This window comes from Lepidochelys olivacea, assembly GCF_965140295.1.
Source record: "Lepidochelys olivacea isolate rLepOli2 genome assembly, chromosome: 12".
Lineage (NCBI taxonomy): Eukaryota > Metazoa > Chordata > Testudines > Cheloniidae > Lepidochelys > Lepidochelys olivacea.
In genome coordinates, this window is record NC_140422.1 from 28418246 (window position 1) to 28434763 (window position 16518).

Consider the following 16518-nt stretch of genomic DNA (forward strand, 5'->3'; position numbering starts at 1 on the left):
AGTTAGAGAGGAAAAATAAATAAATATTTTTTTAAATGAAGATTTTGTATGACACCAAGTTATGACACCAAATTAGTGATGTAACTCTCACTGGACTAAATAACTGTCACCTCCATAAATCATAACTATAGCTTGTCAGACAGATATATGGAGCCGTGGCTTAATTTTTCCAATGTTCGGTGTTAAGACAGGATTCTGATATTATTTATAAAGGTATGCAAATTGCATTTACTCTCCAATAAGTCACTCACTTACAATTTTTTCCCCAAGAAGAAGCTCAAGAATAGTTCTCATTTTTCAGCTTTTCCTAAGATATTAAATCACAACAGTCAGTTTTACAATATGATTATCATAATGGAACATAATCTGAAGTGACACGGTGTTCTACAATATAGAGGTGTCAGAGAAAATACATTTTCAACTGTCTGACTTATTTACATTTCATATGAACTTATTAAAATACTGTAACTCCTACACTGTCTTTGAAATAAAGTTTCGTGAAGGCTGCAGTTTAACATATTGCTTTATTATACTAGAAGGCACAGTATATTATTCAAACGGAAACCCTGATTGTTTATAAAGCAGTAAATGTTTTACATTTTAAAAGAGGCTGTCTTGGAACTGCTCACTGGGGCCCTGTCTACACTAAAAAATTAGTGTATTCAATTCAACCTAGGTATGTGGCTCAGAGCTGTGAAAAATGTTGTGCCCTGAGTGCGGCAGTTAGGACGACCTAATCCCTGGGGGTAGACATGGCTAGGCCAACAGAAGAATTTTTACCCACTCTTGGAGAGATGGATTAACTACACTTAGAAAAGCCCCTTCTATCAATGTAGGAAATATGTGTCCTACGGTGCTACAAGCTGCACAGTGTAGTGCTGGTACTTTAGACCTGGTCTGGCTGTCATGGGTAGAGTCTGATTCAATAAAACTGAGATAAAAAACATGGAAACCAGGAGATCTAGAGAGCTGAGGTCGTTTGTCAGAGAAAAATGGAAACTTTCACGCAAGGTCATTGACTTGAATTCAGCCCTGATTGTTAGTGACTGAAGGGTTTCCATGATGCAGATGTGTTGAACATCCGTAGGAAACCAATCCAATTGAGAGATGACAGGTGTTCATATCACACACGTGTCCTCCATGACTAACTCAGATTGCAAGTCTTAGAGAATCTACAAAATACAAACTATATCCCGCCACCGTTACTTGTGTTGAGAAGTACCTTAGCCATTCACTGGTCCCATTAATTTCTGGTGAGCCAAGCAAGGGCTGAATTGAAGCCACTGCCTACTGATTTGAATGGGACTAACCACTGTGTGATGTGCTCTCACCATGAGTTTCTAGGTGGAATTCAATGTGTCTGGTTTTAAGCTACAAAGGCCTAAATGGTTTGGGACTTGGTCCGACCCCTCTCCCTAGGCCATATTGCTGAAGTTGAGATACCTGGTGGTTCTCAAGCTGGAACATACATGAGTAAGCCAATCTAATGGTAGATATTGCACCTGCAAATGGGCATGCCTGAGTCTTGTATTTTAACTCTGATCATTCTTCAGTCTTTATTTGCTCCCTCTCATTTCACAACCATGTTCGGAATAGCGTACAAACAAAATAATATAAACAGTATAAAATACATTACATTACAAACGTTTCTGGCACAATTGACTTCCTCTGTCTAGCTGGGAAATCACCTAATTTATTAATAAATGCTACATTCTGTATAGCCTTAGGAAAAATGCCCTAGGAGTACTGCGAGCAGATATAAGGTTCTTCATTATAAAAAGGCTATTGGAGAAACTGGAGAAAGTTCATAGGTGGCCAACAAAGGCGAGAGTGATGAAAGAATATGATGTGATGAGAGATTGACTAAACTTTATTTGTATAAACTGATTAAAATGTGATTAAGGGAGGATATGAAATCATTGCACAAATATTAGACAGGTGTTAATAAGAGGGAGGGGAAAGGACTATTATTGTAATTATGTGTGGTAAAATGGAGACGTAACATCCTCAGACTAGAAAGAGAGATGGGGAAAATTGAGCTTTGATACAAGAAATGCAATCTGGAGCTGTGTAATGAACTGCCTTGGAAGGGAGATGAACCATTTTCTCTAGACAAGTTTCAGAGTAGCAGCCGTGTTAGTCTGTATCCGCAAAAAGAAAATGAGGACTTGTACAGCCCACTGTATTTTCCACTGAATGAATCCGATGAAGTGAGCTGTAGCTCATGAAAGCGTATGCTTAAATAAATTTAAGGTGCCACAAGTCCTCATTTTCTCTACAGGCTTTCTAAATAGTTTAGAATTAAACCCTACTGGGATTAGTACAGAGGGAGAAACTGCTCTGTGTTCTTCTGGGCTTTGATTGAGCCATGGCTCTGTGTCTCTCTTTACCAGCTAATGCTGTGTGGGAGCTGCACTAGTTATTGCAGATTTAAGTTTTCATTTAAAATAGTTTTTTTGTAGCTTTCTAGTTCTTTTGATTGTGTATTGAATGAGACTGAATGTTGTGCTGTCTTAATAAGCATGCAGACAGAGTGAACCTGTGGTTTAAATTCTATTCTGTTAAATAGGTATAACACCTACTGAAAATAATAGGATTTGCACCTATGTAAATGAGAGTCTATCTGGGCAAATAACCAATTTTTTGGGGGGGTGGGGTGCTTTGCTAGCAGTTCTGAAAAATTGAAAAGAAAAAAGGTTGAAGTCAAACTGACTCCAAACACTTTTGGAATTTTCAGTTAATTGAATAAGTCAATTTTGGGTCAAATAAAACATTTTGTTCAACCCAAAAGATTTTGTTTCCTAGCGTTTTTAATGGGTTAGATTCACACACTAGCTAGAGAAGGGGGTTGTTTCCCCTGTACAACTTTTAGCCCAATGGTTAAGGCATTCATCTGGGATGTGGGAGATTGGAATTCAATTCCATTTCTCTATGGCCCAAAGACTATTAAAATATTATATACAAAGTAGAACAGCTTCAACAGGAGAGACTGAGGCCTTGTCTACACTACAGGAAATAATCAACCTGAGCTACGCAATTTGAGTTACGGGAATAGCATAACTCAAGTCAAAGTAGCTTAGATCTACTTACCACAGGGTCCTCACTATGCAATGTCGACAGAAGATGCCCTCCCATCAACTCCATTTACTCCTCTAGATCCAGTGGAGTACAGGAGTTGACAGGAGAGCAATCTGTGGTCAGTTTAGTGGGTTTTCACTAGACCCGGTAAATCAACCACCGATGCATTGATTCCTGTGTGTCAATCCCCCAGTAAGTGTAGACAAGCCCTGAGAAAGACTTGCCCTAAATACCCTATTACTCAGTAAATAGGGCTGTCACCTGAGAAACCCAAGTTCAAATCCGTGCTCTGCTTCAGGCAAAGTGGAGCGTTGAACCTTGTTCTCCCATATATATCCAAAGTGAGTAGCCTAGCCACTGGGCTGGATGTTAAAAAGGGGGATCATCACTATATTCTTCTTCTCTGTTTTGTGAATGACACCTAAGTCCACTTGTGAATCTAGCTGAGAAAAAAATGTCTGAGAGAATTTGGTGAATTCGTGTCAAATTTTTGAATAGTTTCAGGTCAACCAAAACTGTTTTTTTTGGCAAATAAACTATTCATCTGAAAAATTTCACCCAGCTCCAGCTGAAAGCAGAATTTGGCCCCTTAGTTCTAAAAGAAGTGGAAACTAACTCTCATTTATCAACAAGGGCTGTTAAAAACTGAACCCCAGTGGTGTCAATTTCAATGTTAGAGCTGTTGACATACTTATATTTGACATTTTAGTAGATCCCTTAAGATTGTTAGCCACACATAGGATTATGGGCACAGCTTAAGTGAGCAGAGCCGAGTACTACCTTTTTTTACCTCTCCTCCTCACTATTGCTGGACAAGACAGCTCAAGAGGAATTTTCCAGTGTTGTTATCTTTGAATCTACACTGGTGTGGGGCAAGTCTGTCATGCCTCAACCAGAGAATCTTCCCAGCTCTTTCTTCTTGCTCTTCCTAGTGTTTGAATGGAAAATGTCAGGCCAGGTTGTGATCACAATTATATTGGTGTAAATGTAGAATACCTCAATTTTAATCATTGGTGTGTCCAATCAGAATCTGGTTCCTGTTTCAAAATCTGGGAAGCAGTGATTCATTTTTGGCTTCACTAAGTAGAATTTTCTTTGTTTGACAGTGCTAGAAGCAGTGCTGAAGATGCACTCAGAAGGCCACATTTTCAAAGCAAGTGTGCAGTTTTTCCTGTCACTGTATACTAAGCTCCTTTTATCCTTAGGAGATGTATTAAGGCATTTATAAGGCTAACTGTCCTTAGTAGATCCTGTGAGTTGTCTTGGTGATGACCCAGTGCGGAGAGTCTTTTGCAGAGAGATTGCTTGTGCTGCAGACCTGGGGCTAAATTCTGAAGTCCTTGTTTTCATTCGTGAGTCAAAAGGATAATTCTCATGGGTAAAAGCTGTAGGATCGGGCCCCTTGATCACAACAGGAGAAGAGTTGTCTTTTCATATTCATAAGGAAAAGATTTAACCACTGTGGACGTTTGAAAATAATTACAATGATTTCTGGTTGGAAAATAGGAGTGAACAGAACATTATGAACAGAGGAGTCTGGACTCTAAAGGGATGATTTCTGCTTCTAAAATTTACCAAGTAGTAATAATATTGGTATTTCTAACACTGCAGATCAATACCTATATCACCTCACAATGCTAGTGGATTATATTAGACTGAGGTATCTTCCTGATATGGAGTATGAAGTGCAGACTTTTGATACTGTCTGATTAATTTTGTTCTTTAATAGAATGAATTCTTTTTTGTCAAGGTGTAGTCAAGGTCCAGACTCCAGAGAAACAATTTTCACACCGCAATAACAATAATGATGATTAGTATAAGCAAATAAAAAGATTTCAATCGGTTCAAAAGCATCTAGTGGTCTGGATTTGGCCCACAATCCACCTATTGACTACCCCTGTGTGGCAGGATGGACTAGATCTGGAGTTCTCATGGCCCTGTGTCACCCTGCCCCAGAATAGAACAGTGAGAAGTCCTCCAGGCAGGCTAGAGTGACTTCAGAGGAGCAGCCAATCAGAGGGGCTGCTGGAGCGACCAGTAAAGGGCCAGAAGGGCCAGATAAAAGGCAAGCAGCAGAACAGAGCCTTTAGCTGCTTTGTGGAGCTTGATGGGGGAGTACCCGGTGCCAGGCTGGCTAGACGAACAGCAGGACCACGGACAGGTCACTGCAGAGAGCTCACCACACAAAGCCAAGCCCAGGGAAGACTGCCAAAGACCGGGTGCCTGGCTGGTTCAATGAGCAGCAGGACCAAGGAAAGGTCAGTGCGGGCAGGTTGAGCCCAGGGGACTGAACACAGAACCTGGCTAGACCAGATAAGGGTTCCGAGATGGCCCTTGTTGATCTGGTTCCAGACTGAGCCCAGGGAGGGCTGCTGAAAAGGACAGCAGCTGAGGGTACTAAGATGGGCCCCGGCTGGGTGGTTGAAGAAGGCAATGCCTCTGTGAAGAAGACTAAGAGCTATGGCCCCATACCAGTACCATAATAAGAACTTAGGACTGTATACTCAGAGGGGAAGACCGCGTATGTGGCTTGGTTGGAGGGCTGAGTCGCTGAAGACCCACAGAGAGAACCCTACTAGCTCAGCCAATCTCTGTAACAAGTGTAACTACTTCTATAATATATTCAAACATCTGCATTAAAAGAACATCAAAGTTGCAAAGTCAAGCACTGAAAAGTTCGGAAATACCTGAATATGAGATTTCTTGTGCAACCTTATTCTGGCCCCCTTGGATATATGCATTATGATACGAAATTTCTAATGACAAATAACCATAGAGTTTAAGGCCAGAAGGTACCACCAGATCATCTAGCCTGACCTTTTGCACATCAGAGGTTACTACTCCCACTCAGTTACACCTGTATTGAACCCAAGAACCTGGATTAGACCGAAGTATTCAGACCTCAGTAGACTAAACTACTTGCAGAGAATAGGGTGAACCGAGAAATACCAATGCATGAGGTCCTTGCAATAGCAGCAAATTGATTTGGCGAGATGCACCCAGATGATCCTAGCAATTAACCTGCATACTATTTTTTTCCACAGGGTCCTTGCCTCATTCAGTGTGTGGTATCATTCTTCTTCCTGCAATATCAAGGGCAATTATAGTTAGGCAGAGTACTATTAGAAATAAAATGAAATCCTAAGGATGCAGGGTTTACATATGTGATATGCAGTGAAAAATGTTCATTCTGCCTTTTTCACTCATAAAACAATCTCATCTATTCTCACATTTTGTATGTACCTTTGAAAATTTATGCTTGAGTGAATAAATTGAATAGTTGGTAAGAACAGGTGAAAAGACTGTTTTCCCCATAACTATGAAACCCAGATAGGGTCTACTAAAACATACCAGCTTCTATCTCAAGAGATTTTATTAAACGACAGAGAGATGCATATATGGAGGAAAATGTAGATGCTGTTAGTTCATACACAATGGGAAACGTGCAAGGTCTAATTAAAAGGAAGCCTAATATGTAAGCAGTCACAAAAATATTCAAAATGTGGTAGATCTAGACAAATAAAGTACAACAGTTTCTAGGTTCTTATATAGAGTTTCCAACACTTAAGGTCTTAAGAGATTTAAAATGTTTGTTTAGCAAGCAAGTAGAATTGTGCCCTCTTTCATTTGAATCTTAAACAAACTCATAACTCAGTGCTACTATTCAATGAGTATAATATATATAAATACTTTATACAGAGAATTAGAGTAAAATTAGCAGATCCTGATAAAGACGACATTGACAGTTCCTTCTCTCGTTATAAACTAAAACAAACATACCAAAAAAAAAATCCCCAAAAATCCAAGACAGCACTCAAAAGTAGGTAAATATCCAGGGAGGATGGTTTGATGGCTAAATGTTTTTAAAATTATTGTGACCAATATGAAGTTTAGTCCTAATGGAAACTGAGGGAAAGTTTTACACACATCTTAACATAATTTCTTTTGTGTTCAAGAAATGTAGAATCCCACTAGTCTGTATGAGCGCTGAGACCTTGGCCCAGATCCCACAAGTGACTCCAAAAGGGCAGAGTCCCTGTACTGCTTAGAGCTCTGTAGAAGTCTGTGGGGCTCCATGTAGATATAGGGCTCAGGATCCTGCAGGATCAGGCCTCAGGGCTCAATCAAACCTCCCTTATTAAAAATACTCCCATTGAGTTGGATCAGGCCTTAAATTACTACTACACATAGAAGTAAAAATCTGTGCCAAGATCTTAGCATTAGGATGGAGACAAAACAGACATAACTGTACATCCCTCAGAGACTGATCTTTAGAAAACTGAAAAATTCTGATATCTTACTTTCAACAGATATGGCAGAAATTTCTCTATTGGAATATGAGACACAGGAGATCACTTGGGAGGTGGTGTATTGGTGAGATAATGAATCATTCCAAGTTGGGTTTTTTTAAGTGTTTGCGTGTGTTTTGCTACTTCCCCACATATACACTGTTGTGTATTGTTTTATAGAACTATATTAATAGACATTTAAAAAAGAGAATAGAAAGAGTGGGAATGGCAAAGGGAAAAAATGCTCAAGTACTTTTGTGCTGCTTGCTCCTCCTTTTCCTCCTCTCTATCTGCAGCCTCTGATGCCTCAGTTCTTATTCCCTGATCTTTTCCAGTGTCAGACACTGTGTGCTCTTCCAAACAAGTTTCTGAAAGCTGTCCACAGAGGTGTATATTAACTGATTCAAGTCGTGAGGCAGATTGTGCAAATTGCTCAGTGAATGCATTTAGGGCCACTGTAAAAGAAAATCCCATCCTGCAGCTGTTTTATTTGCTATGGAGCAGTGTGACACCAATAGCTGTTCAGAGAAAGTAACATAGCGTAAACATTGTGACTCCTATATTGGGGACTTTTGGGGAAGATAGATTCCATAGATAAGATATCTTTTAGATATCTATTTATTGATTACAGTCTAAGAAAGCTCTCCCCTCAGCAACTAGACTCTCTGAAATACTCTCTGCAGGTTCATTGAAACAGCCTTTACTATTCTTCTCCTCCCTAGCTTTAAGCCACTCTCATAATTCTCCCGCCCCCCATTAGTTTATGTCTCTAGCTGCCATAATTCTTTACTCTGGGACTTACCCCTTTCCCATTTTAGTCCATCAGAACCCACATTTCAGGGCATATCACAAAGATTATTTATTCAAGGTTTTTTTCTGAGTTGAGTTGGGATTGAGAAGGTTGAATGAACAGGCTCTTAATTTTCGTGTGCGCTAAGGAGTGCATTAGCATTAATATTAGGTGAGCTTCAATTGCTTTCTAAGAGACGTTAGAAAGTTTGAGTAATTCCTGTGACTACAGCTTGAAGATCGATACAGTGTATGAGGTGAAAGAATAAATAAGTTTCAGAGACTCAGTCCTGAAACCCTCTGTGTTCAACTCTTCTTATCTTCTCCTGTTTTAATCACATTACTTATTTAGCTGAAGACGCAGAGAAAAGGGGGGCTTTTGTGTTTGTTAATCTGGTTGTTAAGAGATACTGACACTTCTGTTCTTTTGCTGGACAGCATACCATTGATATTGAGCATAGCTGTAGTGGTGGTGACAGTAAACCCTTGTAATTCAGACTTCTTTGATGTTACAGACCATTCAGAACTGGTGATAGTAACAGAGGCTATTAACTTATTCTTTTTACCTTTTTATTTTGTTTGAAATTGAGACTGAGCTTTGTCTGTGACTTGCAGCCCATGGCAAAAGGTTTATGAACTGACACTTCATGTTGGGATATGTCTAAAACCATTGAAATGACATGGTTGTGCTGGTAACACAGCAAAATGAAATTGTGTGCTTTAAAAATCAGAAACTTGGAACCTTTATTATGGTATACAAAGTTTTTGGAGTATTTAAATCTCCACCCCACAACACCCCTTTTTGTCAACTCCACAAACACAGTGTTGCCTATTTCATGCAATGAGAGACAAATATCTGGATTAACTGTGTGAGTGAGAGGGAAAACAGTGTGAGTGAGAATTATCCCAAGAAATGCAATAATCCATGTCTTTTTAATAGTGGTCCTGATCCAAAACTGATTGAAGTCAATCCAGAGGGATGGCTTTAATGATCTTTGGATCAGGCCTGATACGAAAGAAACTCATAATGGACCATATTCTGATATCTTTACTCAAGATTAGTAGAATCTTACTTCATGAGTGGTCCCACTGATTTCAAGAAAGTTGTTTATGGCATAAAGTTCTATTAAGCATGAATAAGGGAGTAGAATCTGGCCCTGTAACCAAATGTGTGTCAGTTGTAACATACCGGCTGTTTTTGAGAGAGCTGCCATTGATTTCAGTGGGAATTCCCCATGCAGTAAAAGGCCCTGCTCTTTTCACCTGTGACATATTTAGTGTACTATGTGCCTCTGAGAAATTATTTCCATTCCCTTCAGTGAGTTTTCTGCTCCCACTTTTCTTTCAAGCAGTGGACCACAATTGACCCTTATTCAGCACGTAGAATTCCAATGGATGTCAATAGGACTTTTTGCCTGAGTAACAAGGACAATTTAAGTTCCCTGTTGACAGGTTGCTGCTGGTTCTAGCAGTAAAAATAGCAGTTATAATATGAGCACATAGTGCTGCAGGGCTGTTTTCCTAACACTTATGAGGAAAGATTAGATTGTATTAACCATTTCCTAATCACACTTACTGCAGGTGTTTAGCATAGCCATCAGAGAGATGGACCTGAGTTGAAAAATAATTCAGATCCTGCCTCTTTCATTTGCAAAGTTTAAGAACTAGGGATTTGATTCAGAATTTAGGGGCTGTCCATAAATTACATAATACAGTTTTAGGAGATTTTCAAGACCCGCACACCCCTTATAACACTGTAACACTAAAACGAACATGCAGAATTAAGAACCCACCCACTCCCTAATGTGTTACATAATTTAGGACTGCCCCATATTAAGATAGGGCAAAATTCTGATTATATGATATTAAGAAAACCCACAGTATTTTAGAATAATGGTCCACAACAGAATTGGGTGGGAAACAGTTTTACCATCTTGTCAGAAATTTTGAGATGTTTTCCCAAATAGTCACAAAAAGTCTAAATCTCAAATTTTCATGAACCAGGAATCCTGGGAGGGAAATGGATTGGGTCAATGGAATTGTTTTATTTTGATAATTTCAAAATGTTTTGTTTTTCATATTTGTAATCTTTTTAGTATAAATTAACTCAAATCTGAAACACAACTCATTTAAAAAAAACCACTTTTTTTCTTTTTAGTTTCCAAAATGTCAAAGCATCCAATCTTGACAATTTTCATTTTTTTAAAATTTTATTTTTGAATCAAGAGATTAATCTAAACAGACCCTTTCCCTTGAACCATTTCAGTTTTGACTAAATATTTAGTTAGAAAATCACGATTAGCTCTTGACAACACTGAAGCTTATAATAGTGCTAAAAGAAAAGGAGTACTTGTGGCACCTTAGAGACTAACCAATTTATTTGAGCATAAGCTTTTGTGAGCTACAGCTCACTTCATCGGATGCATACTGTGGAAAGTGTAGAAGATCTTTTTATATACACACAAAGCATGAAAAAATACCTCCTCCCACCCCACTCTCCTGCTGGTAATAGCTTATCTAAAGTGATCACTCTCCTTACAATGTGTATGATAATCAAGTTGGGCCATTTCCAGCACAAATCCAGGTTTTCTCACCCCCCCCCCACTCCCCCCCCCCCCCACACAAACCCACTCTCCTGCTGGTAAAACACAAGATCAAATCCGCACAGATCAAATCCGCACAAGATCAAATCCTGGAACCCCGACCTGGGATATTCTATCTACTACCCAAGATCCATAAACCTGGAAACCCTGAGCGCCCCATCATCTCAGGCATTGGCACCCTGACAGCAGATTGTCTGGCTATGTAGACTCCCTCCTCAGGCCCTACTCTACCAGCAGTCCCAGCTACCTTCAAGACACCACTGACTTCCTGAGGAAACTACAATCCATCGGTGATCTTCCTGATAACACCATCCTGGCCACTATGGATGTAGAAGCCCTCTACACCAACATTCCACACAAAGATGGACTACAAGCCGTCAAGAACACTATCCCCGATAATGTCACGGCTAACCTGGTGGCTGAACTTTGTGACTTTGTCCTTACCCATAACTATTTTACATTTGGGGACAATGTATACCTTCAGATCAGCGGCACTGCTATGGGTACCCGCATGGCCCCACAGTATGCCAACATTTTTATGGATGACTTAGAACAACGCTTCCTCAGCTCTCGTCCCCTAATGCCCCTACTCTACTTGCGCTATATTGATGACATCTTCATCATCTGGACCCATGGAAAAGAAGCCCTTGAGGAATTCCACCATGATTTCAACAATTTCCATCCCACCATCAATGTCAGCCTGGTCCAGTCCACACAAGAGATCCACTTCCTGGACACTACAGTGCTAATAAACGATGGTCACATAAACACCACACTATGCCGGAAACCTACTGACCGCTATTCCTACCTACATGCCTCCAGCTTTCATCCTGACCACACCACACGATCCATCGTCTACAGCCAAGCTCTGCGATACAACCACATTTGCTCCAACCCCTCAGACAAAGACAAACACCTACAAGATCTCTATCAAGCATTCTTACAACTACAATACCCACCTGCAGAAGTGAAGAAACAGATTGATAGAGCCAGAAGATTTCCCAGAAGTCACCTACTACAGGACAGGCCTAACAAAGAAAATAACAGAACGCCACTAGCCGTCACCTTCAGCCCCCAACTAAAACCCCTCCAATGCATTATTAAGGATCTACAACCTATCCTTAAGGATGACCCAACACTCTCACAAATCTTGGGAGACAGGCCAGTCCTTGCTTACAGACAGCCCCCCAACCTGAAGCAAATACTCACCAGCAACCACATACCACACAACAGAACCACTAACCCAGGAACCTATCCTTGCAACAAAGCTCGTTGCCAACTGTGCCCACATATCTATTCAGGGGACACCATCATAGGGCCTAATAACATCAGCCACACTATCAGAGGCTCGTTCACCTGCACATCCACCAATGTGATATATGCCATCATGTGCCAGCAATGCCCCTCTGCCATGTACATTGGTCAAACTGGACAGTCTCTACATAAAAGAATAAATGGAAACAAATCAGATGTCAAGAATTATAATATTCATAAACCAGTCGGAGAACACTTCAATCTCTCTGGTCACGTGATTACAGACATGAAAGTTGCTATATTACAATAAAAAAACTTCAAATCCAGACTCCAGCGAGAAACTGTTGAATTGGAATTCATTTGCAAATTGGATACAATTAACTTAGGCTTGAATAGAGACTGGGAGTGGCTAAGTCATTATGCAAGGTAACCTATTTCCCCTTGTTTTTTCCTACCCCACCCCCCCTCAGACGTTCTTGTCAAACCCTGGATTTGTGCTGGAAATGGCCCACCTTGATTATCATACACATTGTAAGGAGAGTGGTCACTTTAGATAAGCTATTACCAGCAAGAGAGTGGGGTGGGAGGAGGTATTTTTTCATGCTTTGTGTGTATATAAAAAGATCTTCTACACTTTCCACAGTATGCATCCGATGAAGTGAGCTGTAGCTCACAAAAGCTTATGCTCAAATAAATTGGTTAGTCTCTAAGGTGCCACAAGTCCTCCTTTTCTTTTTGTGAATACAGACTAACACGGCTGTTGCTCTGAAACCTGTCATAATAGTGCTAGTGCAATGATCTATGTGATTACTGCAGGAGAGCGTATTCATTTTTTATAAGCATGCCTCCTCCTCCCCCACCAACATGGTTTTGATTTGGCCATATATTCAGCCATAAAATTTAGCTCTGGGTTTGAATTCCAGCCACCACTGAAGTTCAAGGATAATTGAATTCAGAGTTCTGAATCAGGCCCCTCTCTAACTGGGATAGATACGAGACAAAATTTCATACCTGGAATGAACAGATGCAATCCATTGACACTGGCAGGGTTCGTAGATTCCAAGGCCAGAAGGAATCACTGTGATCATCTATTCTGACCTCCTGTATAACACAAGCCATAGAACTTCCCCCAAAAAAACCTCTGGAGCAGATATTTTAGTAAAACATCCAGTCTTGACTAGCTTCATACTTCCATTTCAAATTTGGTCCATAATATTTACTGTAAATATCTAGATACATATAATCCTGGAGCCTCAGCCTTCCTGCTGCCCTGCAAGAACAGAGTATCTTTTTTCCCCGGAGCTCATTCTTATTAATGCAAATCAGCCTTCTTGTCAGAGCAGGAGGCATTTGAAGGCTCCGGGATTGTACTATTCGCAATAGGTAAATAATCCAATGATTTTGTTTTAAAGAAATCCTGATTATCAGAGAACATAACCCACGCAATTCTTAGAATTGCACATAATAGAAGTAAATATTTTGTTAAAAGATAATGAAAACAGATGTGTGATCTGTCATGTGACTCTTTTTTTATGCCATGTGTTAGAATTGCTGCCTTTTTAAAACAAAAGTGAATCCTAAATTCTTACTGAGTTAGTGTAAGTGTTTCCACATAAACAGTATCCTCCAGCTGAGAGTTCTGGAAATATGGGCCCTTAGAAAGAGACATTCTTTTCCATGCCTGATAAGAGCCCTAGAGCATCGTGGTTTAAAAAGACCACTGCACTGGTGGATTAGATTTCCCTTGGCACTCTTACGCTTCACTTACTACTAAGATGATTCAATAACTTGAACTCCTTGCTCTCTTTTCACAGACAGATGATTTCATTAAAAAGTATTATTCAAAACCAGGATTAATGGGGCAGGGAGGAACCTTCCCAGAGAAACTACTTTATGTTGTATTTTGATTTAACATTTATAGAGGCTTCCGTTATAGGGGTTCTTTTTGTTATGGTGGACATGGCTGAATTTTCCACTGCATATTTGGTGTTGTATTTCCCATTCTAAGTATAGAGAATGCTGTGAATATGGCAGTGATTTAAGGGTGGTGATGTGGCTAATTATTATTTTTTAAAATTACGTCTGTTCTATATGATTGGAAGTTGTGAATTTCAAGGCATAGCATCATATTGCTGCTGTTGTAAGCGTGATATTGTTCTTTAATTTTGTGTAGGTTTATTTTTTTCCCATTGCAGGCCCCAATACTGCCATGAGAACCATGTAGGCACCGTGACTTTAATGGGGGTTTATGGTGGGGTGAGGGTTGGGGGCAGTAGTCTACCTGCATGGATCTCCCTGCAAGATAGGAGTTTTAGTTTGGCCATTAACCATATTGTTTTCAGAGCTCCAAATCACATTTTTGAGAATCACAGAGCTGTTTCACTTCATCAAAACCCTTTTAAATATGTGAACCCAATCTTGCCCTACACTTGCAATGGGAGCTCTGCCTAAGCAAAGACTACATGAATGACTGCTGGTTCTGGAGATCTTTCTCAAAGATATTGCATCGCTCAAACAGAAGTTATGGGTTTGATGCAGGAATTACAGCAGGAGGTTCCATTTCCTGTGCTGTTCATGAGGTCAGATTTAAAAATGGCCCTTCTGGCTTTGAAATCTATTAATTGTTGTACTGTGGGATTCTGGAAAAAAAGCTCTGTTTGCACTATGTAATTTGCTGCTGTTTGTGATGTTAATGGCAAAACTTATATTGACCTCAGTGGAGAAAGAATCTAAGTTTATGTCAGAAAGTAAGTTGTAGAAATGAAAATATATCAGAGGCTTGATTGATTTTGCTCTGCTGGTTTATAATTTCATTGTATTTTTAATGAGACAAAAGGCAGGAGACCTCTCATACACTTTTCTGGACGTCTACAAGTTCTTTCTGCCTTGGTATCAAAAAGAGCCAACTTCAACTGGGCAGATAAGAGTTCACTTTTTATACTGATATTTGCCTAAATAGAAATTACATGAAAAACTTTCTCTATTCTTATCATGTGTTTTTTCTTTTCTTTATTGTAAATTCGGTATGAATCTAACCAACCTCATGATTCCTTTCCCTTTCCTTTTTTTTTGTCCAGCTATAATTAAAACTGCCCTCCCTAACATGGACAGAGAAGCCAAAGAAGAATACTTTGTGGTCATCCAAGCAAAGGACATGGGCGGACATATGGGTGGACTGTCTGGAACCACAACAGTGACAATTATACTCACTGATGTTAATGACAACCCTCCCAAATTTGCACAGAGTAAGTGTGCCTGTTCTCCTGATTTAATATGTAACACACGTCTTTGTATTTTAACATTTATATTGCATTTGCTTACTGCAGAGTTTTTTTGCAAAAATGTAGCAAGGGCGAAATACAGTATCCTGGACCACGGACTGATTAAGAGCTTTTGGAAAGAGTGTTGTGCCCATATACATTGATGAGCATGCAGAAGGAGGAAGGAAATATTTATTTATTGTATTGTCTCTAAGATTCTAGTTACTTTTAATTCTATTCCTGCCTTATGTGAAGGTAGGTACAGTAATACTAGGTTTTAGAAGACTAGTTTTAAAATAGTTGATAAAAGAAATAAAGGTTTGACTGAGAATGAGAGGAGATTTTTTTTTAAAAAATATGAGTCTAGTTAATTGTTGACCTTTAATTCAAAATCCATATTTACTCCTATGGTTCCAATGCATGTCTTGCTGGGTTAGGTTAAAATGATTTGGCACCCTGCTGAGCTTCTCTGCAGTGCTTTGTAATCTGTTTCAAAGTTAAAAAAAGAAACATAACTGGTTTGATTTTATTTGGAATAGTGTATTTTTATGTCATGTTAGAATATATTCCTCTAATGTGTAATCTTAACCCTTCAGAAAAAAGCCTGGATGATTAGATAAGTGGGTAGGCAGTTAGGGCTGGGAAATATTTTAATGTTGACTTTGGGTCATCTTATACTTCTCTACATATGTGATTTTAAAACAAATTATTTGTGTGTCCAAAGTGAAATTCATCCCATCAAGATGGAGATACCTATGCACCATTTTAAACTCCACTTTGCCCTTTTTTGAGAATTTAAATAGTGTCTTATGCCAGACCCCTACACAGTGTAAATTTCATCCCTAGAGCTTAGGATAGGTGCATATAAGTGGAGGGAGAAGAAGAAAATATAATAAAATAAGCAGCTATAAGGGGTTACTGTGAACAAAGTTATTTTAATACCTAATTTCAGTGGTGTTTATAAGTGATAAGTACTGAATGCACAATCTTTTTTTCCCCTTTTTTCTCTTGTTATGTTATATGATGAAGTCCCTGAGTTTCTTACTTCACATCACATTGTGTCACATGGCCTTGTGCATCAGTGTTATACAATCTAAGGTGACGTGCCCCTTAATGATGCAAACATTTATAGATGAAGCTAATATGTGAGCTGTATCACCACAGTGCAGAGACATTTATTTTGTATATGTGTAATGGACAATAGTTCTAAATCTGTAACTACAGGGCTATTTTGGCCAGATATCT

At 39.4% G+C, this 16518-nt stretch overlaps 1 protein-coding gene across 1 annotated transcript in view; it reads left to right on the forward strand.

Moving 5' to 3' along the window:
• CDH8 (cadherin 8) overlaps window positions 1–16518 on the forward strand; it is a 190378-nt gene that overhangs the window by 81936 nt on the left and 91924 nt on the right. Inside the window, exon 4 of the mRNA XM_084644378.1 lies at window positions 15091–15258. Coding sequence (XP_084500504.1) covers window positions 15091–15258 — 168 coding nt within the window. The remainder of the gene's footprint in view (window positions 1–15090; window positions 15259–16518) is intronic.